Source organism: Octopus bimaculoides, chromosome 26, assembly GCF_046866305.1.
Source record: "Octopus bimaculoides isolate indiv1 chromosome 26, ASM4686630v1, whole genome shotgun sequence".
In the NCBI taxonomy this organism is placed as follows: domain Eukaryota; kingdom Metazoa; phylum Mollusca; class Cephalopoda; order Octopoda; family Octopodidae; genus Octopus; species Octopus bimaculoides.
In genome coordinates, this window is record NC_142953.1 from 7,787,001 (window position 1) to 7,814,569 (window position 27,569).

Here is a 27,569-nt window from a genome sequence, read left to right on the forward strand (position 1 = left end):
CGACGACATGAAGTTTACAGAAATTATGATATTGAACAAATAAGACAGACATTTGGAAACGAACACCGTAGCAGGAAGACATGAAAAAATTCCTGATATAAAGCCATCTATGTATGGTAAAAGGCACACAAAAGTACATGTTCATTAGATATGATCATTAAGTCTTTCGATTCCTTTCAAATTGTTAATGTTAGTCAATTTTTTTCCCCACCCCTTTCTAATAAACCATAAGCTGTAGAAATTACAAAACAAATTGTTCTACTGAATAATTCTTTTCAATCCATATTTTTAGTACTACCCCCACCCTCCTACAGACAAGGAAACCCAGAGTGACTTTTTTTCCCCCCATTTTTCCCCCTTTTTTGTATTTACCACAAAATCAATTTAGTTCTAAACATCAAAAGTTCAATCACTTTGACAGGGTCATATGGTATGACTTTGAACCCACTTATATGGTATGTGTGTGTTAATGTATGCAAGTATACATAATTATAGACATACATTGTGTGAGTATACAAATGTGTATCAGTTTTTTTTGTTTTTTGCTTTCAACAACTCCTGCCAAGTATTATGCTGCAAACAATTGACAACTGATAATTCAGCTGCCAATTGTTAAACACTACAAACCACTGCGTCCTTCCAGATCGTTCATAACAATTCTGCGATACATCTTGTTCATTTGCTCCAGGAAAATAAAAGTGAGAACTGTATGAGGACCAAGTCTGGCATAATAGGGAGTGAAACCCTTCCATAAGCTGAATAATCCTTCTGAGCGAATTACTTTGTAAAAGACATCCTGAAAAAAATAGAATAGAATACAGTTAACTGCTAATGTAAATGGTATTAGTTACAGACATTTGCAGTAAAAAGAAACAATACATTGACAGAATTCTATATCTATTCATCATAATAGTGGAGGCCCAATGGCCCAATGGTTAGGGCAGCGGACTCACGGTCATAGGATCGCGGTTTCAATTCCCAGACCGGGCGTTGTGAGTGTTTATTGAGCGAAAACACTTAGGTGGCTCCAGCTGGGGATGGTGGTGAACCCTGCTGTACTCTTTTACCACAACTTTCTCTCACTCTTACTTCCTGTTTCTGTTGTGCCTGTAATTCAAAGAGCCAGCCTTGGCAAGCTGAATATCCCCGAGAACTGTGGAGTGCTCAGCCCTTGTTGCAAATAAAATTATTATTATATTAAAGTTGGTGGAATGGTAAAAGTGCCAAACTAGATATGTCCTGCATGTTTCATTGTATATCCAATAAACATTTGCTGCCCCCTCACTTAAATCATACTTAACCCATTTCACTTTGCTAATAACTCATCTCTTGAACATGTCTTGATCTAAACACCAGTGGTTCTCAACCACTTTTTGCCTAAGGACCCCCTTTGGTTCCTATTTTACTCTACTGGACCCCCATAACCATATGATGTACGAGGGGGTGCTGAAAAGTTCCTGGTTTTGGGTAAAAGAAAATACAGAAAGATCAGTTAATTATGATTCTCCTTTCAGATTCATACACTTATTGCAGTGGTCCTTCAGTTTTTCTAAGTTCTGTAAAAGAACTCAGAAGGTTGGGCCTCCAACCAGGCCTTTTGTCATACACATAAAGCCAGGAACTATTCAGTAACCCCTATATAAAAAAACAAAAACAATCCTACTGCATTTTTATAATTAAATATTTGGAATTGTATAAAAAAAATTGTCAAAATATTTCGTGTATTATACAAGTATAAGCAATTTATTGCACATAAATTTTGACAACAAAATCCAATATGCCCCATCCATGGGTCATATGGACCCTGGTTGAGAACCACTTCTCTAAATTCTGTTTTATTAAACATAATCTCTAATTTGAGAGACAGAAAAATTGACAGATCATTGATGGGACTTGAACCAAGTATATATTGCTTGCCAAGGGACTACATTAATGATTAGGCTACGAAATATCAAATATTCTATTTTTTTAGCCCTTTTGCATAGGCTCAAGAACATGGGGTGCAAGCACAGCCCCTAAAATTTTGGGACAGGCAATAAAAACGCTTTGAATCTGGCTTTGCACCCCCCAAGCACATTTCATTCCTGCACTTATGCCCTTTTGAAAATAATGAAGAATTTAGCAAACCTTCAAAGGACAAAATACAAAAACAGTGGCAGTTTCCATAGTATCAATCTTAAGGAAAATAAAACCAGACACAGAGAACAAATTCACACACAAGGCATTGACTGGCCTGAGGCTATGGTAAAAAACACTTGCCCACGATGCCACACCCAAGTTGTCACACAGCAGATTTGAAGTTGAAACCATGTGGTTATAAAATGAGCTACCTAACCGCGCAGCCATGCCTATGAGTCTTTGAGAAATATCTTGCGTATGTAATATCAGTCTTAGACTTACCAATGCTCCTTTATATTCTGGCACACCATCTATAATTTTCATGTTCTGAATTCTGAAAAAAAGAGAAAAAGAAAATCAATATACACACACATAACATATATATATATATATATATATATATATATATATATATATATATATATATATATACACATACCAGGCTAAAAGGTAATAAACATGCACCTGCATTGTGTTGTATACCTGAGTTTGTTCAATTACCACTCTCCTTTCCGCACAGACATAGCTCTAGTTTAGTTGAATTATTTCTTGAGCATTTTAGTGAGGAATACCTGTTTACACACACGGAATTAACCAAAACCTCAACCATTTGAACAGTTACTACTGACAATACCTATAGAATAGGTGAAACTAGACCTAGCCTAGTGATTCTAGAGACAGTCATGGGACTGTTACCTCCTCTGCCAGTACATATATATTATGCTCATCTTACAGAATCAAGTTTGATAAGTGCCAACACACGAAATTCTCAGCCCTTGAGTCACTGTTGCTTCTGATATATATATATATATATATATATATATATATTCACTTTTACTCGTTTCAGCCATTCAGCTGTGGTCATGCTGGAGGAAGGTTTACATAATGGCTACAATATTGTGCAAACCTGAAACATGCATATTAAATGATTTCAAAATATCATTGTTTGGTTTGGTTTGATTTGATTATTACTTTTATATGTATGTATAAAAGGTTTTGTTCTTACCTGGTCTTTGCAATGTCTACTGGCATTGATGCTGCTGTAGTGACTAGACCACTAATCATACTGGCACCAAAATGGCACATGATGTTATCAGAAAAGTATGCTGGTTAAACAATAAATAAATATGTAAATAATAAAAATAATAATAATAATAATAACAATAATAATAATAACAATAATAATGGTGATTTCAAATTTTGCCACAAGGGCAGTAATTTGTGGGGCAGGGATAAGTTGATTACATCAACCCCAGTGTTCAACTGGTACTTATCTTATTGACCTTGAAAGGATGAAAGGCAAAGTTGACCACAACAGAATTTGAAATCAGAATGTAGTGATGACCGAAATACTAAGCATTTTGTCCAGCATGCTAACAATTCTGCCAAAATTTAATCAGTTTGTGCCAATCACGAGGCCAAACATCCCTGAAAGTTTCATCCAGAACTATCCAGTGGTTCTTGAGATATCTTTTCCACAGACAAACAAACACACAAACATGACTGAAAACAATAGCTCCACCTTGGTGGAGGTAATAATATGCAGTAGAAGAGATACATAGGTACCTCAGTTGGAGAGACAGAGGGAGTGGAGATGGATAGGATGATGGTCCATCTCAGGATTATTCATCTTCATCAGCTGAGTGAACTGAAGCAACATGAAACGAAGAGCTTTGCTCAAGAACACAATGCATCACCCAGTCCAGGAATTGAAACCAGTCTTATGATCATTAATCAAACACCCGAACCACTAAGCTGTGCGTCTCCACCATATCTATATTATACATGACAATATTGTAGTGTATATTGATATTATAGTTAGTCCACATTACTCCGTAAGGAGCATAGGGCTGGTTTCCTGGTGTTTCTGGTTTTAAGGTCATTGCAAAAGGCCTGGTTGGAGGCCCAACATTCTGAGTTCCTTTACAGGGCTCAGAAAGACTGAAGGACTGCTGCAATAAGTGTGTGAATCTAAGAGAAGAATATATTAAATAAAATCATAATTAACAGATTCTCCTGCATTTTCTTTTATCCAAAGCCAGGAACTTTCCAGCACCTCCTCTTGTATATTCCCCTCTGGATGAGATGCCAAGCCATCACAGGTTTACTCCTTTTTATCAGCTGAGTGGACTGGAACAATGTGAAATGAAGTATTTTACCTAAAAACACAATGCATCACCCAGTCCAGGAATTGAAATCACAATCTAACCCTAACCATTAAGCCATGTGTCTCCACCATATCTATATAATGCATGATAATATTGTAGAGCATATCTGTGTTATGGTTAGTCCACATTAATCAATAAAGAGCAAGGGGCCAGTTCCCTGGTGTTTCTCATGTGTATATATTCCTCCCTGGACAGGGGTGCTGGTCTGTCTCAGGTTTTCTCATTTTTACCAGCTGAGTAGACTGGAGCTATGTGAAATGAAGTGTTTTGCTTAAGAACACAATGCACCTTCTGGTCCAGGAATTGAAACCACAATCTTAACATGAAATAAAGCATTTTAACTGAGAACAGAACATATTGCATAGTCCAGGAATCGAAACCACAATCTTACAATCAGGAGTCCAACACCTCTAACCACTAAGCCATGCACCTTCAACTTCTAATACAGTAAATAGAATTGCTCTATTTCAGGCTAAAATTCAGAAGTGAGGTAAGACTTACGTGTTGACAAAAGAAACTGTTTCGCCTGAGAATACGATGCTAGCTGTGCAGCATTCACCACCATGGCTCGAGTCACAGTCGGAACACAACCCTGAAAGTAAAATGGAAACATTAATGCTTTCGAATTTTTAGCCCAAGGCCAGTAGTTTCAAGTGAGGGGATAAGCTGATTGCATCAGTCTCAGTGCTCGACTCGTACTGATTCTTTTAACCCCAAAGGGATGAAAGGCAAAGTCGACCTTGGTGGAGTCTGAACACAGAATGTGAGGATGGACAAAATATCGCGAAGCATTTCGCCAGGCATGATAACAATTCTGGGGGATAGTCGATTACATCAACCCCAGTGATTCACAGGTATTTAATTCATCAACCCCCAAAAGGATAAAAGGCAAAGTCGACCTTGGTGGAGTCTGAACACAGAATGTGAAGATGGACAAAATACCGCTAAGCATTTCGCCAGGCACGATAACAATTCTGGGGGATAGTCGATTACATCAACCCCAGTGATTCACAGGTATTTAATTCATCAACCCCCAAAAGGATAAAAGGCAAAGTCGACCTTGGTGGAGTCTGAACACAGAATGTGAAGATGGACAAAATACCGCTAAGCATTTCGCCAGGCATGATAACAATTCTGGGGGATAGTCGATTACATCAACCCCAGTGATTCACAGGTATTTAATTCATCAACCCCCAAAAGGATAAAAGGCAAAGTCGACCTTGGTGGAGTCTGAACACAGAATGTGAGGATGGACAAAATACCGCAAAGCATTTCGCCAGGCATGATAACAATTCTGGGGGATAGTCAATTACATCAACCCCAGTGATTCACAGGTATTTAATTCATCAACCCCCAAAAGGATAAAAGGCAAAGTCGACCTTGGTAGAGTCTGAACACAGAATGTGAGGATGGACAAAATACCGCTAAGCATTTTGCCAGGCATGATAACAATTCTGGGGGATAGTCGATTACATCAACCCCAGTGATTCACAGGTATTTAATTCATCAACCCCCAAAAGGATAAAAGGCAAAGTCGACCTTGGTAGAGTCTGAACACAGAATGTGAGGATGGACAAAATACCGCTAAGCATTTTGCCAGGCATGATAACAATTCTGGGGGATAGTCGATTACATCAACCCCAGTGATTCACAGGTATTTAATTCATCAACCCCCAAAAGGATAAAAGGCAAAGTCGACCTTGGTGGAGTCTGAACACAGAATGTGAGGATGGACAAAATACCGCTAAGCATTTCGCCAGGCATGATAACAATTCTGGGGGATAGTCGATTACATCAACCCCAGTGATTCACAGGTATTTAATTCATCAACCCCCAAAAGGATAAAAGGCAAAGTCGACCTTGGTGGAGTCTGAACACAGAATGTGAGGATGGACAAAATACCGCTAAGCATTTCGCCAGGCATGATAACAATTCTGGGGGATAGTCGATTACATCAACCCCAGTGATTCACAGGTATTTAATTCATCAACCCCCAAAAGGATAAAAGGCAAAGTTGACCTTGGTGGAATTTGAACTCAGAACATAGCAACAGGTGAAATACGGATAAGCATTTCGTCCGGTATGCTAACATTTCTGCCAGCTTGTAGCCTTCTTACCAAACAGCCATAACTGTGCCTATCTATAGACCCATTTCATTACTATTTTATTCAAGTGGACTGCCACAGCCAGTCAATGTTTAAAAACTATCTTTATAGATACTTCTTTCAAAACTCCTATTTTGTTTTTCATACATTAACTCGTGAAGGTTGAACTATCTAAAATGTTAGAGAAAGAAACCAAGCTGTTTCTTGCAATGGAAAATGAAGGTGGTGAAGATGGAGCCAATTATTATTGGGTCCTTGGGGACATTATCAGAAGGCATCAAGAGGAAATATAAAGGAAATCAGAATAGGGCTGCCCAGTAGAACTGTCACAAAACGTTTGCCTCGTTGGAACAGCTAGAATAATCAAGAAAGTATTAGATAGTTGAAAAGAACAAATGGCATGGTACCAGAGGCTGCAGGTAGCAAGCCCACTATCCATGCAAGACTCCAGGTGTTCTGACAACAGCTGAATTAACAACAACAACAACGATATTTACCCTCCATAGTGTTAGTACTCCTTCTTCTTTAGTGATACGAAAGAGGGCATTGAATACGTTGGTGTAACCTCTTTGTTGATCTACAGGTAACCTAGAAAACAGTGAGATGAAATGTTAACTTGACAAAACATCCAATTGATAGAAGAAAACACATCTTACACACTTGGTTCTTCTTTCAGCTGATTACAACTTTCTGAAGTGGGATATTTTAATTATAATTACATGCTATCATGGTCATGACCACAGGACACGGCTGAACACACCATTTATTCTGGAGTGTGTGACCCATTGCTCCCTCCCATTCCATTTTCTACTGCTTAATTCCACACCCTCTTTTTCCGTTTCTTTGTTTCCTAGTAATTGTATTGTGATAAATAAAACATTTATATTTATTGTTTTATATTACAAATGAACAGAGACAACAAAGACGAGGATGAGTTTTTCAGTGGTGTCACCCAGCCAAAAGAGAGCAGCAGGAGCCACAGGTCACTCAAGGACAAGGCCCAGTATTTAGTCAAGACCTGGTTGGAGACCAACACCAATGACCTGCTGACAGATGTTGCCTTCTTGGGTGGGCAAGTGTTGGTGGACTTGTTCATCAAGTTCAACACAGCCATCCCCCTCCAGTGCTGCAGGGGAGCATTTGTTCTCTATGGGCAAGGACATCTTGAGGGCCAACAGATCATCCCTATCTGATGAAAACTTTGACATGCTAATTTTCATGAAGGGTAACGTGCACCTCATGAACAAAATGGAGAACAAGAAGAGGAAAAATTAAATTCTGTATACATTGTGTTTTACATTTTTTTAAAAATTTTAATTTTTTTATGGTCACTTTATCAATAAACTTTCTTAGTTTAATACTAATATTTGTTTCATCTGAGTTCTTTTTTTTTACTCTTTTCTGGCTCTAAAAACCTTTAAAAACCTAAAAAGGGCCAAAACTATGAAATCAGATATTTTTAGGTCTTTTAAAAGTTAAAACTATAAAATTAGCACTTTTTAACTCTAAAGCAAAAAAAAAAAGTTTTACGGTTGTAAAGTCCTTAAAAAAGCCTCAAAAAGACTGATTTCATAGTTTTGGCACTTTATAAAGATGTTTCCAGGTGGTTTTAAAACAAAAACTGATTTTTTGTTTTTTTCCATAATAAAATTTAACATTAGCGATTTATTGACAACTTCCATTACATTTTTAAAGAATTAACTGATTAACAGTTATCAAAGTTAACTACTTGGTAAACAGATTAACAGCTAACAGAGTTAACTTTTTGGTAAACAGATTAACGGTTAACAAAGTTAACTTTTCAGTTAACGGTGTCCACCTTTGGTGCTGCCAACACTGGTTAACAACACAAATTAGCAGCAACGTCACCAGTTTGCAACAAACACCACCATCACCACTGCTGTCATAAGTAATGTCTTACACTGATCAGCTTCAACTTGTGTAAATCCATCACACATATACACACACCCATTGCTGTATATATACGTACCTGCCATCAGCAGTCATTCGAATGAGAGAGATCTCAGCAGGTGTACCGACAAAGGCACCAATTGCCCCAGCTGTCATTCCGATAGCTGCCTTTGTGAAGAAACCAGGGGGTTTGTCACCACTGTATCAAAATATAAAACAACAAATATTAGAATTTATATATGTACATATACATACACACACACACACATATATACATACATATGTACACACACATATATACATGTACTCTTTTACTCTTTTACTTGTTTCAGTCATTTTGACTGAGGCCATGCTGGAGCACCACCTTTAGTCGACCAAAGCGACCCCAGGACTTATTCTTTGTAAGCCTAGTACTTATTCTATCGGTCTCTTTTGGCGAACCGTTAAGCTACAGTGACGTAAACCCACCAGCATCAGTTGTCAAGCGATGTTGGGTGACACACACACAAACATATATACACACATACATATATATATATATACATATATATATATATATATATACACATATATATATATATATACACATATATATATATATGATGATGATGATGATGATCTTTTCTCCCGCCATGCCTCTGTCTACCCCTCCATCCTCTCTCTCCCCCTTCGTAGTTTTTCCTTTAAGGTCTTCAGGTTCTGGCTATATATAAATGAGAAACCCATTCTAAATTATCTCGCTGACGTACTACGACGAAATACCCAAGATGCAGATAAGATAGAGATTTTTATTTATTTACGGCCTCAAACATCTCAATACCTTGCGCTTTAGTTTTGTCCCTTATTATTTATCTTGTTTCTCTCCATGATATTCAATTGAATTCAGTTGTTGTCTTAAATTCATGCTTATTCATTTTCTAAGCTTCCTAAATTCATGCTACGTTATATTCTAATCACCCAGAATTCATTGCTCTTTTAAAAAATTACGATTTATGCATTGTTGTCTCTCAAATATTTAAAATCTACAATTAAGAGCCCTCTCTACTCGCTGGCGGTACCTACCCACCACCACTACCCATTTTCCTTTATTCAAAAATTCTTATCGCTCCTTAAAATTATGGCTTTTAAGTGTTGATTTCTCAGCCCAAGAATTACAGCGTGATGTGCTGCTTGACTGGTCCCCCCTCTCTCTCTCTCTCTTTATATATATATATGATGATGATGATGATGATCTTTTCTCCCGCCATGCCTCTGTCTACCCCTCCATCCTCTCTCTCCCCCTTCGTAGTTTTTCCTTTAAGGTCTTCAGGTTCTGGCTATATATAAATGAGAAACCCATTCTAAATTATCTCGCTGACGTACTACGACGAAATACCCAAGATGCAGATAAGATAGAGATTTTTATTTATTTACGGCCTCAAACATCTCAATACCTTGCGCTTTAGTTTTGTCCCTTATTATTTATCTTGTTTCTCTCCATGAAATTCAATTGAATTCAGTTGTTGTCTTAAATTCATGCTTATTCATTTTCTAAGCTTCCTAAATTCATGCTACGTTATATTCTAATCACCCAGAATTCATTGCTCTTTTAAAAAATTACGATTTATGCATTGTTGTCTCTCAAATATTTAAAATCTACAATTAAGAGCCCTCTCTACTCGCTGGCGGTAACCCGCCCTCCCACCCCCTCCACCGGAAGTTCATTCGTCTGTCATCCCACCCCCTCCACCGGAAGTTCATTCCTCTGTCATCCCACCCCCTCCACCGGAAGTTCATTCCTCTGCCATCCCACCCCCTCCACCGGAAGTTCATTCCTCTGTCATCCCACCCCCTCCACCGGAAGTTCATTCCTCTGTCATCCCACCCCCTCCACCGGAAGTTCATTCCTCTGTCATCCCACCCCCTCCACCGGAAGTTCATTCCTCTGCCATCCCACCCCCTCCACCGGAAGTTCATTTCTCTGTCATCCCGCCCCCTCCACCGGAAGTTCATTCCTCTGTCATCCCACCCCCTCCACCGGAAGTTCATTCCTCTGTCATCCCACCCCTCCACCGGAAGTTCATTCCTCTGTCATCCCACCCCCTCCACCGGAAGTTCATTCCTCTGTCATCCCACCCCATCCACCGGAAGTTCATTCCTCTGTCATCCCACCCCTCCACCGGAAGTTCATTCCTCTGTCATCCCACCCCCTCCACCGGAAGTTCATTCCTCTGTCATCCCACCCCCTCCACCGGAAGTTCATTCCTCTGTCATCCCGCCCCCTCCACCGGAAGTTCATCCCTTTGTCATCCTGTCAACCTCGGCTGTCTCCCGGAACCCATCTAGTGGCCTTGGCCATCCTCTCCCCTACCTTTGGGTAGCGCATTAAGGTTGAGAAATGTTTGCAGGTTGTAGGTAATGTTTTGCTTATGAATTCTTCCAATTGCAAGTTTTCTTTTCAGGTACACGACACTGCTTTTCCTCTTCCCAGGCTACAGGCCCACACCCCCAACACCCATACTGTTAGGATTGGCACTCTCAACGTCGGCACGCTGAAAGGTAGATCTGGTGAAATTGTTGAGATGCTTGAACGGAGATGCGTAGATATGTGCTGCATCCAGGAAGTAAGATGGAGAGGAGGTTCTGCAAGGTTCCTCACAGGCAAAGAACACAGGTACAAGATTTTCTGGGCAGGGAACACTGACGGGGTCGGGGGCGTAGGAATACTTCTAGCGGAGAAATGGGTGGATAAGGTAATCGAGGTCGTTAGAGTAAGTGACAGAGTACTTAAGATCAGACTAGTGCTTCATCATAGATTAGCTACTGTCATCTCAGCCTATGCACCTCAACCTGGGCTACCAGATGGTCTGAAAGACCAATTCTATGACACCCTCTTGCAAACTACCTCGTCGACGAGTGACAGGGACCTTCTCTTTGTGGCTGGAGACTTCAACGGTCATGTCGGACGTCGTGCTGGGGGCTTCCATGGCATACATGGAGGCTATGGCTTCGGTTCCCGCAACGAGGAGGGAACCAGACTGCTGGAGTTCTGTGATGCAACCAATCTTATGGTCTGCAATACCAACTTCAGGAAACCTGCCAGTCACCTAGTCACCTACCGCTCCGGCAGACACTCTAGCCAAATCGACTACATCCTCGCCAGAAATAGGGAAAGAGGGCGGCTTATAAATGCCAAAACCTACCCTGGCGAAGAATGTACCCCACAACATAGATTAGTAGTTAGCGACTTTGGGATCAAGGCAAAATGGGTGCCCAGAATTAGACAGGCTTGGAGAAGAAGGGTGTGGAAGCTTAAAGACCCTGCAAACGGACAGAGACTTAGAGACAAGTTACTTGAAGCATTTAACGAAATAGAAGGGGATATAGCATCATACAACGTGGAAGACAATTGGAGATTTCTGCGGGACAACCTGTTGAAAGCCACCGACCAGATTTGTGGGTGGTGTAAGGTCCCCTCCCAACCCAGAGTAACGTGGTGGTGGAACAAGGAGGTAGACAGGGCTATTAGACAAAAGAAACAAGCTTGGAAGGACTGGAAGAACGGTGGTAGCAGGGAATTGTACCAATGTGCCAGAAGGGAGGCTAGGCGACAGGTTTATTTAGCCAGAGGGGAAGCAGATAAGGAAAGATTTGCCAATGTTCTGCGCCGTGAGGACCAAAGACTCGAGGTATTTCGGGTTGCAAGACAGTGTAGGAGAGAGAATAGTGATGTTGTAGGAGAGAAATGTGTTCGCATGGATGATGGTACGCTTGCATTAAATGAGGATGCAAAGAAAGAGGTCTGGAGATGCCACTACGATAGATTGCTTAATAAAGAGAATGAATGGGAGAAAGAGAGCCTGCCTTATGTCGACCCAATAGAGGGACCAGCTATCCGAGTTGATAGTACCAGGGTAGATAAAGCAATTAAGAGTATGAAGACCGGGAAAGCCCCCGGCCCATCAGGAATCACTGCAGAGATGCTCAAAATATCTGGCAGTGTTGGCTATAGCCTAGTCACCCGTATTACGAACCAGGTGATACACGAAGGAGTCATACCCTATGACTGGTGTAGCAGCATCATAGTCAACTGCTACAAAGGTAAAGGGGACGCTTTAGATACAAATAATTACAGAGGCATCAAGCTGTTAGATCAGGTTATGAAAGTTACAGAGAGGGTCATAGCCCAACTAATTAGGGAGCGAATCAATTTAGATGAGATGCAGTTTGGGTTCGTGCCAGGTAAAAGCACTACTGATGCCTTATTTCTAGTGAGACAGTTGCAAGAGAAATACCTAGCCAAGGATAAACCTCTGTACCTGGCTTTCGTTGACATGGAGAAAGCCTTTGACAGGGTCCCCCGATCCCTTATCTGGTGGTCAATGAGGAAACTTGGGATAGAAGAATGGCTAGTGAGAGCTGTGCGAGCCATGTACAGAGATGCGGCCAGTAAGGTGAGGGTTGGAAATGAGTACAGCAATGAATTCCGGGTAGAGGTAGGGGTCCACCAAGGTTCCGTCCTCAGCCCCCTATTATTTACCATAGTCCTCCAGGCAATCACAGAGGAGTTCAAGACAGGTTGCCCCTGGGAGCTCCTCTATGCTGATGACCTTGCCCTAATTGCGGAGTCACTATCAGAACTAGAGGAGAAGTTTCAGGTGTGGAAGCAAGGTCTAGAATTGAAGGGCCTTAGAGTCAACCTAGCTAAAACCAAAATCCTAATAAGTAGGAAGGTAGATAAAACACAAACCCCTTCAGGTAGATGGCCCTGCTCAGTATGTAGAAAAGGAGTAGGTAGTAACTCTATAAGATGTACCCGGTGCAAGCTATGGACACATAAGAGGTGCAGCAACATCAAAGGCAGGTTAACTAGCAAGTTAGTTTTTGTTTGTGGCAGATGTTCAGGTGCAATAAAGACTGCAAACAAACAGGAAACAACTTCTATCTCATTCCAGGGTGAAAAACTAGAGGTAGTCGATAGCTTCCGCTATCTGGGCGACCAAGTTAGTAGTGGGGGTGGGTGCGCTGAAAGTGTAGCTGCTAGAATAAGAATAGCCTGGGCAAAGTTTAGAGAGCTCTTACCCCTGCTGGCGACAAAGGGACTCTCACTCAGAGTAAAAGGCAGACTGTATGACGCATGCGTACGAACAACCATGCTACATGGCAGTGAAACATGGGCTGTAACTGCTGAGGACATACGTAAGCTCGCAAGGAATGAAGCCAGTATGCTCCGTTGGATGTGTAATGTCAATGTGAATACCCGTCAGAGTGTAAGTATCTTGAGAGAAAAGCTGAACATTAGAAGCATCAGTTGTGGCGTGCAAGAGAGACGATTGCGCTGGTATGGACATGTGGTGAGAATGGAGGAGGATAGCTGCGTGAAAAAGTGCCACACCCTAACAGTTGAGGGAACCCGTGGAAGAGGTAGGCCCAGGAAGACCTGGGCTGAGGTGGTGAGGCAAGACCTTCGTACATTGGGCCTCACCGAGGCGATGACTACGGACCGAGACCTTTGGAAATGGGCTGTGCGTGAGAAGACCCGGCAAGCCAAGTAAGATCGTTGCCAGTGCCCCTGGACTGGTTCTTGTGCGGGTGGCACATGAGATGCACCATTTTGAGCGTGGCCGTTGCCAGTACCGCCTGACTGGCTCCTGTAGGATTTTCGAGCGAGATCGTTGCCAGTGCCCCTGGACTGGCTTGTGCGGGTGGCACATAAAAGACACCATTTCGAGCGTGGCCGTTTTCGTGCGGGTGACACGTAAAAGCACCCACTACACTCTCTGAGTGGTTGGCGTTAGGAAGGGCATCCAGCTGTAGAAACTCTGCCAAATCAGACTGGAGCCTGGTGTTGCCATCCGGTTTCACCAGTCCTCAGTCAAATCGTCCAACCCATGCTAGCATGGAAAGCGGACGTTAAACGATGATGATGATGATGATGATATACACACATATATATATATATATACACATATATATATATATATACACATATATATATATATATATATATATATATACAACGAGCTTTTCAGTTTCCGTCTACCAAATCCACTCACAAGGCTTCGGTCAGTCTGAGGCTATAGTAGAAGACACTTGCCCAAGGTGCCCCGCAGTGGGACTGAACCCGGAGCCATGTGGTTGGTAAGCAAGCTCCTTACCACACAGCCACTCCTGCGCCAGTGTATATACACACATATATGTAAACACACATATTCATATACATGTATATAGACATATGTATATATACACACACACACACATATACACCTGATGGAGCATGCTTGCTTCATTTCTTTCAAGTCTTCATAGGTCTTTTGCATTTAGGGCCCACATCTCACTACCATGAAATATTGCAGTTTGTACACAAGCCTCATATAATCAGAAATCTCTCATGTCTAAAAGAGGCAACAGCTCTCCGAACTTCGTAGATTGTTCTTACGCTGGCCACTATACTTTCAAAACATCCTCCATCAATGCTAATTAAACCGTCAAGGTTACAAAAGGTATCTACTACTGCTAGGGATTCTCCTGGGGTCCCTTAATTTTATTGCTCCTGTGTTTCTGCCACATATAAAGTTTGTTGTTTTTTATGCTAATTACTTATGATTTCACAGCAACTCTTGTGTGTCCATAGTTTGCATTGTGTACAAAGGATGGAATTTCTACCTGTTCCTCTTCTACATGTTGAGCAAAACCATTTCTCTGATGGTAACAGGGTCCTCCCTGTTTTCCTATTTACTAATATTTCAGTCTTTGCTAAGTTAGCCATGAGGTCCTTTGATTCTAGGTTTTGCTTCCTTGCCTGAAACTCTTCTCCAACTCTGCTACAGATTCAGCTATAGGAATGAGAATTGATATTAAAAAAAAGAATGCACAAATTCTTGTCAAAGGCCTTATTAAGTGATTTAAAGATGTACACACTTCTTTGTAAGCAAGTCTAATGAGAGGACTGGTACATTTATAATGCTTGATTTTCAGTATGATGACACTGCTTTCATCAGTTTTGAAAAATGGTCACAACCAATGAAATGTTGAGGTGACAATCGGCCATGTGAAAAATATAGGAGTTCTAATGAGCATCCTGCCTTAACCTTTGGCATACTGTAGGTGCATCATGTCACCATACAAGTTTTCTCCCCTGTAGTAAGAGGGCAGTGGCAGGGGAAACAATTCTCAACAAAATGCAGTGTGCTAAAGGTTAAACTCTTCCGTTATGGCCTGAAGGACTATGATAAATTCAAAAGGACTGAGGACAGAGCCCTGATAGACCTCTATCTGCACAATACATTAGTAGCTCCAATTACTAAATGGAGAAGAGGTGGGGGGTGGGGGGTCAAAAACTAATGCAAATGAAGACTGCATTACTTTCTGACTCCTCTTATATATGTGTGCGCACCCTTGTCTAGAGATGAATTTACATGAAGAAACTAAAGGGCTGGTATGGAAAGAATTTAAGGGAGCAAGACATATTTTGGGAAAGAGTGGCATGACTCAAACAAAGCAACAAAATGATTTGAAGTGTTTTGAGTCGTAGGTTAAAGTTTGAAATGATTCTAATGAGAAGGTAAAAAATTAGAAACTGACATACTCTGAAAATTTATCGAAAAGCATAGTGTAGATGCCGAGACGTGTCGTGGTATAGGATGCTTGACGAAGAAGTCCAGCAGACAATCTGAAGAAGACAAAAATATATAAAAAAAGTAAATATATACAAAATAAGATATATAAATATATGCAAAATGTATATATATACATATCTACAAATGTAATGAATAGTGTAATGGAAAACAAAAACATGGCAATATATTTTGAAGTTAATGGGGGGGGGGATGGAAATCTTTGATGCTCAAAGAGGTTTATTGGGAGCAGCAACTAGCTCTGGTTTAATGGGGTTGAGAAAATAAATTGTCACTGGATAGGGTAGCAGCCTCACCTGGGAGAATAATAGCTATAGTACTGACAAATAGTAGTTATACCCCTCGCAAGCAGGGGCTCCACCCCAGACAAGCGGGGGCTCCACCTCAGACAAGCGGGGGCTCCGCCTCAGACAAGCAGGGGCTCTGCCTCAGACAAGTGGGGGCTCCGCCCCAGACAAGCGGGGGCTCCGCCTCAGACAAGCGGGGCTCTGCCTCCGCCTCTGCCAAGCAGGGGCTCTATCTCCAACAAACATGAATCAAGGCAAAGTAAAATTAAGTACAAAATCTTAGCTATACATTAAATTACTTCACAGTACATAGCAGCTTCTGCTCTAATACTTCACCAGCATAGTTTATTTGCTATACCTAGTGATCACAGGAAGGGCATGAACATCACGGTACACATTTCAGTTCACGCATTAATGGATATTATTGGTTGAATACAGTTACATAGAAGCATCAGACACCGGATGACTGGCTAGAAGATTTCAGTGATAACACCCGCACACAAATCAAAAAAAATATATATACAGTCATTCTCAATATTTAGCACTTCAGCGTTTGGATTATACTGTCAAATCTAATACTTATCTGCAATAGAAAGGCTGATTTGAAACATCATGTGTATTAGAAAAGAATATCCCTTCCAAGTAATTGTTTGTCCCTCTATAATTGAATTACTAATTCATTTCATTGTGCTTCTTAATGTTTGCATAATCATTTCTGTACTGCAATCTGCTGTTATTGGGCCAGCAGACAGTAGCAAACACTATATTTTCTTGAAGTAAAATGAAATGTTTGGGTTGTCTCCCTTACTCGATCTCTTAAGCCAGTGCTTCTCATATCATAAATCAGTCAGCTGAGAGATTCCGTAACATCTGTTTGTATTCAATTACTATGTCGTAGTATACTGGCTCAACAGACTGACTACCAATTACTATTATCCGCACATGTATTTCGGCTAAACAGTACAATCACAACACATGTATTTCAGACACTTTCTGATATCACCTCATGTAGCTTAGCTTCAAAGTTAGACATAAATAAATTTAATGTCATCATCATTGCCAACTACTTCAGAGAAGGAACTGATTGCTTTTCATGTGGCAATGTGAGGTTTTGCCATGTTGTATTAGAACAGCTCAGCGATAATTACCATGGCTGACAAATTCAAACAATGTATCTGCATCGAATTTTACATGAAGCTCAGCAAATCTCCTACCAAAACAACTCAAACTCTTTCCTTGAGCTTTTTGCACATTGAAGACAAGTTTCTGAGTAGCACACACTTGAAATCAAAGCAGTCAAGAGTAAATTCAAGATGATGAGCATTCAGAATGACTGACCACAAGTAAAACACCAGAAAATGAGTAAATGAGTTTAACTCATTAATGAGGATCTTCATTGAACAATCCATCGGATCTTTTATATCACTGCCGTCAGTGTTTGTATACTGGCTCATCAGACTGACTACCAATGACTATTATCCGCACATGTATTTCGGCTAAACAGTACAATCACAACACATGTATTTCAGACACTTTCTGATATCACTTCATGTAGCTTAGCTTCAAAGTTAGACATAAATATATGTTAATGTCAACATTTAAATATTTGGGAAAATATTTAACAGTCTGCATGGCTGTGTACTTGTGCCAGTGCCATGCACTTGTGCTGCTGCCACGTAAAATGCACTTGTGTTGGTGCCACATACAATGCACTCACGCCAGTACCACATAACAGCACCCAGGCTGGTAGCATGTGGAAAGCACCAAGTACACTCTGTAAAGTGGATGGCACTGAGAAAAGCATCCAGCTGTAGGATCAATGCCAAAACAGACAATTGGAGCCTGGGCAGCTCTCTGGCAGGCCAACTCCTGTTAAACCACTCAACCCATGCCAACATGGAAAACATTAAACAATGATGATGATTTGACAGTTTATTGGAACAGTTTGTAATATTATGTGATGTGACCACATCACTTCAATGATATATAATCATACACTCACCCTGTGTACATACCAGTAATGCCTTCATTCTTTAAGATACTTCGAATGGCATGAAAACTGGTTTTGTGTTCTCTTGCTTTACCACCTTCACCTGTAAATACAATGTGAATGGGTTCAAATTGGGATTAGTCTGTATTAATTTTATAACTTGTATTGACTTTTAGAGAAAACAAAACAAAAACATATGCATTTATATGAATGTGTATGTATATATGCATATATATATATATATATATATATATATATATATATACACACGAGGGGGTTATGAAAAGTTCCTGGTTGTGAATAAAAGAAAATGAGAAAATACAGGAGAATCAGTTAATTATGATTTTATTCAACATATTCCTTTCTCCGATTGCAGCAGTCCTTCAGTTTTTCTAAGCCCTGTAAAAGAACTCGGAAGGTTGGGCCTTCAACCAGGACTTTTGTGACATCCTTAAAGTCAGAAACATTACAGCACCCCTTCGCGCGCGTGCATGTGTGTCTTAGAGCTGAACCACAATCAGAAATTCTGACCATAAGTTTTCAGTTGTCCCATCAACTGAGCTTACAAATTTGTTGAATTAGCATGCAAGTGGCTGAGTATTCTAAAGATAAGTGTTGCCTTAATGCAATTTATAAGTTCAATCCATCTAATGGGCCATTTCTGTCAATCCTATTTCACTCACACGACATGGGTTGACTGTCCAAGATGCCATGCTGTAGGATTGAACCCTGGACTTTGTGGCTGAGAAGCAAACCTGTTAACCATTCAGCTACTTTGCACTGACATCATAGATATAAAACTAATGTGTTTATATATAGATATAGACCTGATGTGTGTGTATATTGTTGTATGTAGAGATATAAATAAAAGATGTATTCATATAATACTTTATGAAGGTGAGTAATGAAGTAGAACCATCTAAATATGTCTGGTTTAGCCCTTTAGCATTTAATCCAACCGCATCTAGCCAATTTTTCTACCTGTTCTAAGTTCAAAATGACCAGATTCAACTTCTTGAACCTACTCTACAATATTGTTCTAAAAATAAACAATCACATCATCAAAATCTCAAAGCTACAAGACAATACGTGATTAATTAAAAACAATATGAATAGATATGTATCACAAACGACAGGGTAACCTGAATGCTAAAATGATTAGAAGCCCTTGACTAAACATTCTGCTCAATCCTTACTACCCAGGACATAAATCCTTTAGAATTTCCTTTCCACCAACAATATTTTTTCAGGAGATAACAGGGAACTGAGATACGTGGTGCATTGCAGTACTTAGGTACACCTGCCCACCACAACAGAATTGAGGTCCTAAAACCAAGGTACCATGCAGAAAGCACTGGTTATGGTATCATATAAAAGCACCCAGTACACTTTAAAGTGGTTGGTATTAGGAAGGGCATTCAGCCATAGAAACCAAACCAAAACAGACTACAGGACCTGGTGTGGCTCCTGGCCTGCCAGTTCCTATCAAGCTGTCCGACCCATGCCAGAATGGAAGACAGTCGATGATGATGATAATGACATCAATGTTAAGGCTATATAAGAACTAAACATTAACCACATCAGTGATTCCGTTCTTGGGGTCAGGCTTGAAATGATCATGAACACTGCTCCCTGTTTCTCACAGGAGCCATAAATTACAACTAAAATTGTCTTTACACTTCTAGTATAGTGACTATAGAGGGAATTTTAAAGGGATTGAGGTAGAAGAGGAGGAATAGCATGGTCTAAATTCGTTGAAAACATGCAAAGTAACATGGAAAAGGAAAAAAAGAGCCCACGAAACAAAACTATTACTTGGAAAATCAGACTTTCCCGATGACCCAACGGGTCACGGGTAGTCTAGTATATATATATATATATATATATATATATATATATATATATATATATATAATAATATTAGGGACAAAATCCAAAATTACAGGTAAAAAACTCAATTAAAATCAATTTATAAAAAATTAAAATTAAATTGAGCCTTATAGATAAAGTATATATAATATATAGTTTTAGGGAAAATAACCAATTTTCAAGAACTCATCGATGAAAATCCACTATCACATATAGAAAAATTAATAATTAAAAGCACAATAAATGAGTATAATATAAAGTAAAGTAAATATCATAAGATAAATATAATATAATATTATATTATATTTATCTTATGATATTTACTTTATTTTATACTCATTTATTGTGCTTTTAATTATTAATTTTTCTATATGTGATAGTGGATTTTCATCGATGAGTTCTTGAAAATTGGTTATTTTCCCTAAAACTATATATATATATATATATATATATATATATATATATATATATATATATATACACATATGTATGTGTGTGAGCAAGTGTTTTACAGTTTCCTTGCCTTCATACTGCATGATAGTTGAAAATAAGTATCGCCATCATGGAAGCATTGTCCTTTATTTCCAATCTTCTGGGACACGTCAGGACAATGGGGAAATATCCTAGTTGGAAACAGTGAGGGTTGGCAACAGAAAGCGTATCTGGCTGAAGAAAATCCAACTCAACAAATTCTGTCCCATTTATGCAAGAAAGCAAAAGTGGATGTTAAATAATAATGATGTCATATAAGACTGATACAAAAGATGTGTCATAAAGTAATGTTATATGAAAGATATTTTATTAAAGATAGATACTAGAACTATCACAAATGATTAGTATGAAAGGTATGTCATAAAACAAAGACCTACCACTGAGCTGCATTCTATTTTTAACAAGGTCAAGAGGTTGAACAAAACAAGTGGCACCCATTCTGAAAGTATAGGAAAGAGAGAGCAAGATAAAGAGGTAGGAGTTACTGCTATTGTACCTCAAGGACAACAAAGAGATAACATTACATTAAGAAATAGGAATGGATAGCATGGTTATGAAGGAGGAAAATTTATTTTCAGATAAAAAAAAAAAAACAACCTATTTTGGTTCACCAAAAATATTTTAAAATAGAACAGAATTTTAAGAGAGTTGTGGAAGTCTTTAGATGGTTTCTAACTATGTTTAAGTGTGAAGTGTAGCCTAATAGTTAGGGCAGAGATTCTAAACTATTTTTTGCCTATGGACACCTTAGGTTTTCTATTTTACTCAGGCAGACACATCAGCTTGTGTAGGTTGAACTATGTAAAATGTTAAAGAAAGTAACCTAACTGTTTCTTGCAATACATACCAATACATATACATCGAAAGCAAAATTTCTTCAGGTTCTCAATCATTTTTTAGCTATGGACCCCTTTGATTAGTCTCTTATTCTGGTGGACCCCATAACCATTCAATGTCTAAAAACTAGTTTTTAAACGCCTGCACCTATTAAGCCACTCTGAGAGAAGAGGTTTCAGTGGCTGAAAACATGTCAAACTATGTAAAATGTGAGAGAAAGAAATGGAGCTGCTTCTTGCAATAAATACATCTAAAACAAGTATTTTGGTTTTTTTTTTTTTTTGTGGAACATACGGCATGCAGACTACTTTTCACTCAGAGCAGGAGGCCCTTTGTTACCAGCAGAGGTAGGAGCTCTCTGAACTTTGCCCAGGCTATTCTTATTCTAGCAGCTACGGTGTCAGAGCATCCACCCCTGTTACTGACTTGATCACCTAGGTAACAGAAGCTATCAACTACTTCTAGTTCCCCCCCCCCCCCCTGTCATGTGAGGGAAGCTGTTTTCTGCACATTTTCAGCATTTATTGCCCCTGTGCATCTGTCACACACAAAATCTCTCTTCTCAGTTAACCTTCCTTTGATATTGCTGCACCTCTTATGTGTCCATATAGGAATTTTGAAAAAAGCATGTATAAAACTAGTTTTTAAACATCAAATGGCTGTAGGGGTCTACTAGAATAAAACAGTAATTAAAGGGATCCATAGGGACAGGCATGACTGTGTAGTAAGAAGTTTGCTTCCCAACCACATGGTTCTGGGTTCAGTCTCTACTATAGCCCTGGGCCAACCAAAGCCTTGAGTGGATTTGGTAGACGGAAACTGAAAGAAGCCTGTCGTATGTGTATGTGTGTTTGTCCTCCCCACCCCATAGCTGCATGACAACCAGTGCTGGTGTGTTTACATCCCTGTAACTTGACGGTTTGGCAAAAAGAGACCAATAGAATAAGTACTAGGCTTAAGATATAACCTAGGGTCGATTTGTTCGACTTAAAGCCCTTCAATGCAGTACTCCAGCTTGGCCGCAGTCAAATGATTGAAACAAGTAAAAATGGTTGAGAAACACTGATGTAAACTAATAATGCCTAAAATTATTGTTGATACTTGTTACAGTGACTCCATATTACGTTGACAAGTGGTGACAGAAGATACGTTGGCAGTTGGTACCTACAGGTTACATTTACAAATTATCAACACCATACACCACACAACATCCACACGGCACTATACACAGCGCAAACACACACACATGACACGGACTACATCCTTGGCCCACTGTATATACTTGTGGACAGGTTGCACCCTTAGTTTGGGGTTATCAAAGTAGGTATTTGAGGTTGACTTGCAGATAGGTTGCACTATAATTTGGGGATATACAAGGCCTAACCCTAACCCTAACCCCAACACCAGAGCTGAAGACACCTCCGAAAGGGGGGGGGGGGCACCACGTCAAAACGGTAGAGGAGTAGAGGCCGAAACCGGACGTGGTTGCTCCTGATGATGTCTTGAGCTAACTGGATCCTATAAAGGAGCTATTGTGGTAGCAGACCACGAAACATGGTTGAAATTCCTTCCTTATCAAATATTCACCTTTATTTCAAAATTTTGCTTACAAATATTAAAACAGTTTTGTGGAAGTGACTTTATGAAAGTAGTCTAATTGATAAATCGTTTCGACTGTTGATATGCTGCTATCTATTTCAGATCCTTGTAACGTCAAGTGGATAGGTCGCACGCCTGATTTTTATCAACATTTTTAGTAAAAAAAAGTGTGACCTATACACAAGTATATATGGTAAGTGGGTCCACATGTGATAATGAAACCCAATGACTATGGATCCAGCTTTCAATCCCCCTCAATAAATACACACAACAAAAGAAAACTAAAGGTTTTTAGAACCAAACCTAAAACACGAGAGAAGAAAGCATGCTTATGTATCAAACGAATAATAGAAAATGTTTACTAGCAAGATGATTGCAAGAAATAACATTAATTGGAAAGAGTAACTAAGGCTTTCTTTTTAGTATTTAAAGTACTTGAAGTCAAACATGTTGACCTAAGGATTGTTTTCAACTTTAGGATTCTATTTTACCCAAAAAAGTTTAGATAAAAAATGTTTTCTCCAGTTTGGGATTTGTATTTTAATGTGGTTTTGAATTAAATATGTGAAGGTACAAGGCTCAGTGGTCAGGGTGTTGGGCTCACAGTCATGAGCTAATGAGTTCGATTCCTGGACCAGACTAGGTTGTGTTCTTGAGCAAGACACTTTATTTCACATTGCTGCAGTTCACCCAGCTGTAGAAATGAGTTATGATGTCACTGGTGCCAAGCTCTATCGGCCTTTGCCTTTCCCTTGGACAACATTGGTAGCATGGAAAGGGGAGACTGGTATGCATGGACAACTGCTGATCTTCCACAAACAACCTTACCCAGACATGTGCATAGGAGGGGAACTTTCTAGATGCAATATCCTGGTCACTCATGACAAAAGGATGTCTTTACTTTACCATGCATCCTATACATACATGTTATATATGTAATTATTATCTCTGATGGTAATAAAATGGTCACTTTTCGATAAGTGTTTCTCAATCATTTTTTTACCCATGAACCCCTTTCATTCCTATTTTACTTAGGCGGCCCCTCATCAAAGTTTTAAAAATCCTATTATATTTTTATAGTTAAATATTATTAAGAATAGTATAAAAATAATTTTGAAAATATTTTGTGTATTGTAGAAGTACAAGGAATTTATTACACATAAATTTTAACAACAAAATCTTCTGTGGACCCCCTCCAAGGGCCATATTGGACCCTTGTTGAGGACCAGTTTCAGATTAATAAAATCAGTGAAGGGAAATTAGCTATGAATAATGTATGTTAGATTAAGGTTTATTTCTTTATTTTCAAAGTCAGTTTTAAAATAACGGAACATTACTGATGGAGAATTCACTGGAACTTTACAATATGTATCTGTGTGTGTATGCACTCGCCCACTTAATATATGTAGATATATTTTGTGACTGGAGTTTTGGAGTTCACTTCAACTAACCACCTGTTCGGTTCCAAGATTATGAAAGTTTGTTAAAATAAATGTGTCTACATATGTGTATGCATGTTTGGTTTGTAAGATTTTTAAATGTGGAATCATATGCTGAAGCAGATTTTGTACCAAGGGAAGGTCACCATGTCAATAAAACACATGTATTTTTTATGAGGACAACAACCCACCTACACACAATATGTATGTATGCATGTGTGTATATATATATATATATATATATATATATGTATGCATGTTAGTATATATATATATATATATATATATGTATGCATGTTAGTATATATATATATATATGCATGTTAGTATATATATATATATATATATATATATATGCATGTTAGTATATATATATGTGTGTGTGTGTGTGTGTGTGTGTATATGTGTGAAGATATATATATGTATGTGTGAATATATATATGTGTGTGTGTGTGTACATTATACATATATATACATATATACATATATATATATATATATACATATATATACATATATATACATATATATACACATATATATACATATACATATATATACATATATATACATATACATATATATACATATATATATATACATATATATACATATATATACACATATATATACATATACATATATATACATATATATATATACACATATATATACATATATATATATACACATATATATACATATATACATACATATATACATACATATATATACACATATATATATACATATATATATACATATATATACACACACACACTCACACACACACACACACACACACATATATATATATATAAGGTATTATGAAGAAAAAAGGACAATGAAGTATGAGGTTCAAGATAAAGCATACAGTGACTGGCTGATAAGATTAATTGGCAGGAACGAGGGACGAGAGACAGTTGATTTGGGTCACAAACGGTTCCATAAACAAAGCATTCTAAGATAACATTTGTGATAACTTATTAGGCAAAATTTCTGCAGATGTTATTGCCAAGAAAATGGTACTGCACTGCCCAAACACCCAGTGTGCAGTCAGTCACACAACAGTGTTACCCCACCACAACATTGGTTTAGAGAACCAAGGTTTCAATCTCACCATTTGCCAGTTCGACTTGAGGAATATTGTTTAAACATTTCCAGCAAATTTTGCGTGTATGTCTTGTGTTACAGTGCAATGTGTCTTCTTCTTTAGCCCTGGGTCGATTCAATACCTCGTGTGTGAATTTGGTCGTCGGAAACTGAAAGAAGCCTGTTGTATGTATGTGAGTGAATTTTTTTGTTTAACCCACTCAACCTTCCCTAACAACATGGATAAGGAGGCTAGGCTGAAAAAGAGGGTGAATGAGGCCATCTCCTCATACTGACACTCTAGACCAATATCGAAGGATCGCCACGTGTGTGTGTGTGTGTGTTTCTTTGTAAGTATATGTGTACGTATCCACTACCACCTGACAGCCGTTGTTGTTTTGTTTAAGTCACCGTAACTTAGCGATTCAGCAATATGAAACCGATAGAATAAACCTCAGGCTTTAAAAAATGCTGGTATCGATTTCTTCTACTAAATCCTTCAAGGCGGAGCCCCAGCATGGCCGTACTCCAATGACCGAAACAAGTAAAAAGAGTGAGTGAGTGAGTGAGTGAGTGAGTGAGTGAGTGTGTGTGTGTGTGTGTGTGTGTGTGTGTGTGTGTGTGTGTGTGTGTGTGTGTTTCCCCTTTTTACATGCTCAAATATGTAATCCCACACTATATTATCCGGTACGGTTCTCGATCTTTTGTAAAATGCCTGTGGTTAATGATAGAATTATTGGCGCTTTCGGTTCAAATTCCACCGAGGTTGACTTTACCTTTCATCCTTTCGGGATCGATAAAATAAAGTACCGGTCGATTACTGGATTCGATATATAAATGTCAAACCCCCTCCCCCACCAAACTTCAGGTCTGGGGCCAATAGCAGCAAGGACGCTTATCCTCCTCATTATAATCGTTGTTGTCGTCTCTCATTGAAATACCGGCAGAGATCAATTAATGCTTTCCGATGTTTTGGAGTTAATAAAGTACTGGCCATTCATTAGAATCGATATAATGGACTGTTCTCTTTGTCCCACAAACGTTTATGGCCTTACGTCTAATACAAGAAATTATTATTATTATCATCATTACTATTATTATCCAATCCTAGTCTAGAATGGCTCCATTGTTTAAAAAGACAATGACTTGACCCCAGCAATCATATCGTCTTGCCCATGACACGTAAAGGATTTTGAGTTATAAAACGGACGTGAAATAGGAAGTAATGGTGGTTATGGCTTTCCTTTGAGTCTGCCAGCAACAATGCGAGTTTACAGGAATAACAAATTGTCCTTGCATATAGTACATCGAATGAGAGTTATGAGGGAGGATTGGAATATGCGGCATTCATGCCTTTCTATATAGAAGAGGGGGGAAAACGTCCATCAACGACGTAAAGAAAGACGATGTAAATTAGCTGCAAACCATGAGTTTTTAGCATAATGACATATATATGTCTTTAATTGACAGCCTGTAAAACAGTTACAAATGACCTTCAGTTGAGGACAACAGGTTTATTAGAGTACAACAAAGAGTGAGATATATTCCACGTCGAACGGTAAGGAATGTGGGCGACCAACTTGCAACAGATTTAATATGTGATTAAATACGGGTTATCGTGTATTTTTAACGGCAGGCAAATGAATACACACACCGAATTCGGCAAATTTAATCCACAACACTTTATTAATATGGATTCATTACAAAATTCTTAGTAGAAACGGTGCTCCTTTTCTTTCTTTCTGTTTCGTGTGTGTGTATAATGTATGTAAGTGTCTGTTTTGAATGGCAGCCACATAGATAAGAAGCTCCGGGTTCCAGTTACAGTTCTTTCTTTACGTTGCTAATTAACGTCCTTCCCCTTCGTCAACAGATAGGCATGAAAGCCGCACATCTTAATCCTCATTCAATAGCAACTCATTCGATATAGCCGTACTGGAAGAATTTATTGTTCCAATAACCTTACAAAATAAACTAATATTTTGTATTTAGAGAATGAACTACTCGTAACTGGAGTTGATTAAGGTTAGCCTAGCTGCATATACA

The 27,569-nt window shown here is 38.9% G+C and overlaps 1 protein-coding gene across 1 annotated transcript in view; it reads right to left on the reverse strand.

The window, feature by feature from the left end:
- The window catches only part of LOC106876103 (mitochondrial 2-oxoglutarate/malate carrier protein), a 32,264-nt gene that overhangs the window by 233 nt on the left and 4,462 nt on the right, over positions 1–27,569 (reverse strand). The window contains exons 2-10 of the mRNA XM_089342422.1: positions 20,934–20,995; positions 18,208–18,298; positions 15,870–15,953; positions 8,382–8,501; positions 6,889–6,979; positions 4,788–4,878; positions 3,125–3,224; positions 2,401–2,452; positions 1–796 (exon numbers count right to left, since the gene is read on the reverse strand). The exon at positions 1–796 is cut by the window's left edge and continues 233 nt beyond it. Coding sequence (XP_089198548.1) covers positions 620–796; positions 2,401–2,452; positions 3,125–3,224; positions 4,788–4,878; positions 6,889–6,979; positions 8,382–8,501; positions 15,870–15,953; positions 18,208–18,298; positions 20,934–20,995 — 868 coding nt within the window. The 3' untranslated portion in view covers positions 1–619. The remainder of the gene's footprint in view (positions 797–2,400; positions 2,453–3,124; positions 3,225–4,787; positions 4,879–6,888; positions 6,980–8,381; positions 8,502–15,869; positions 15,954–18,207; positions 18,299–20,933; positions 20,996–27,569) is intronic.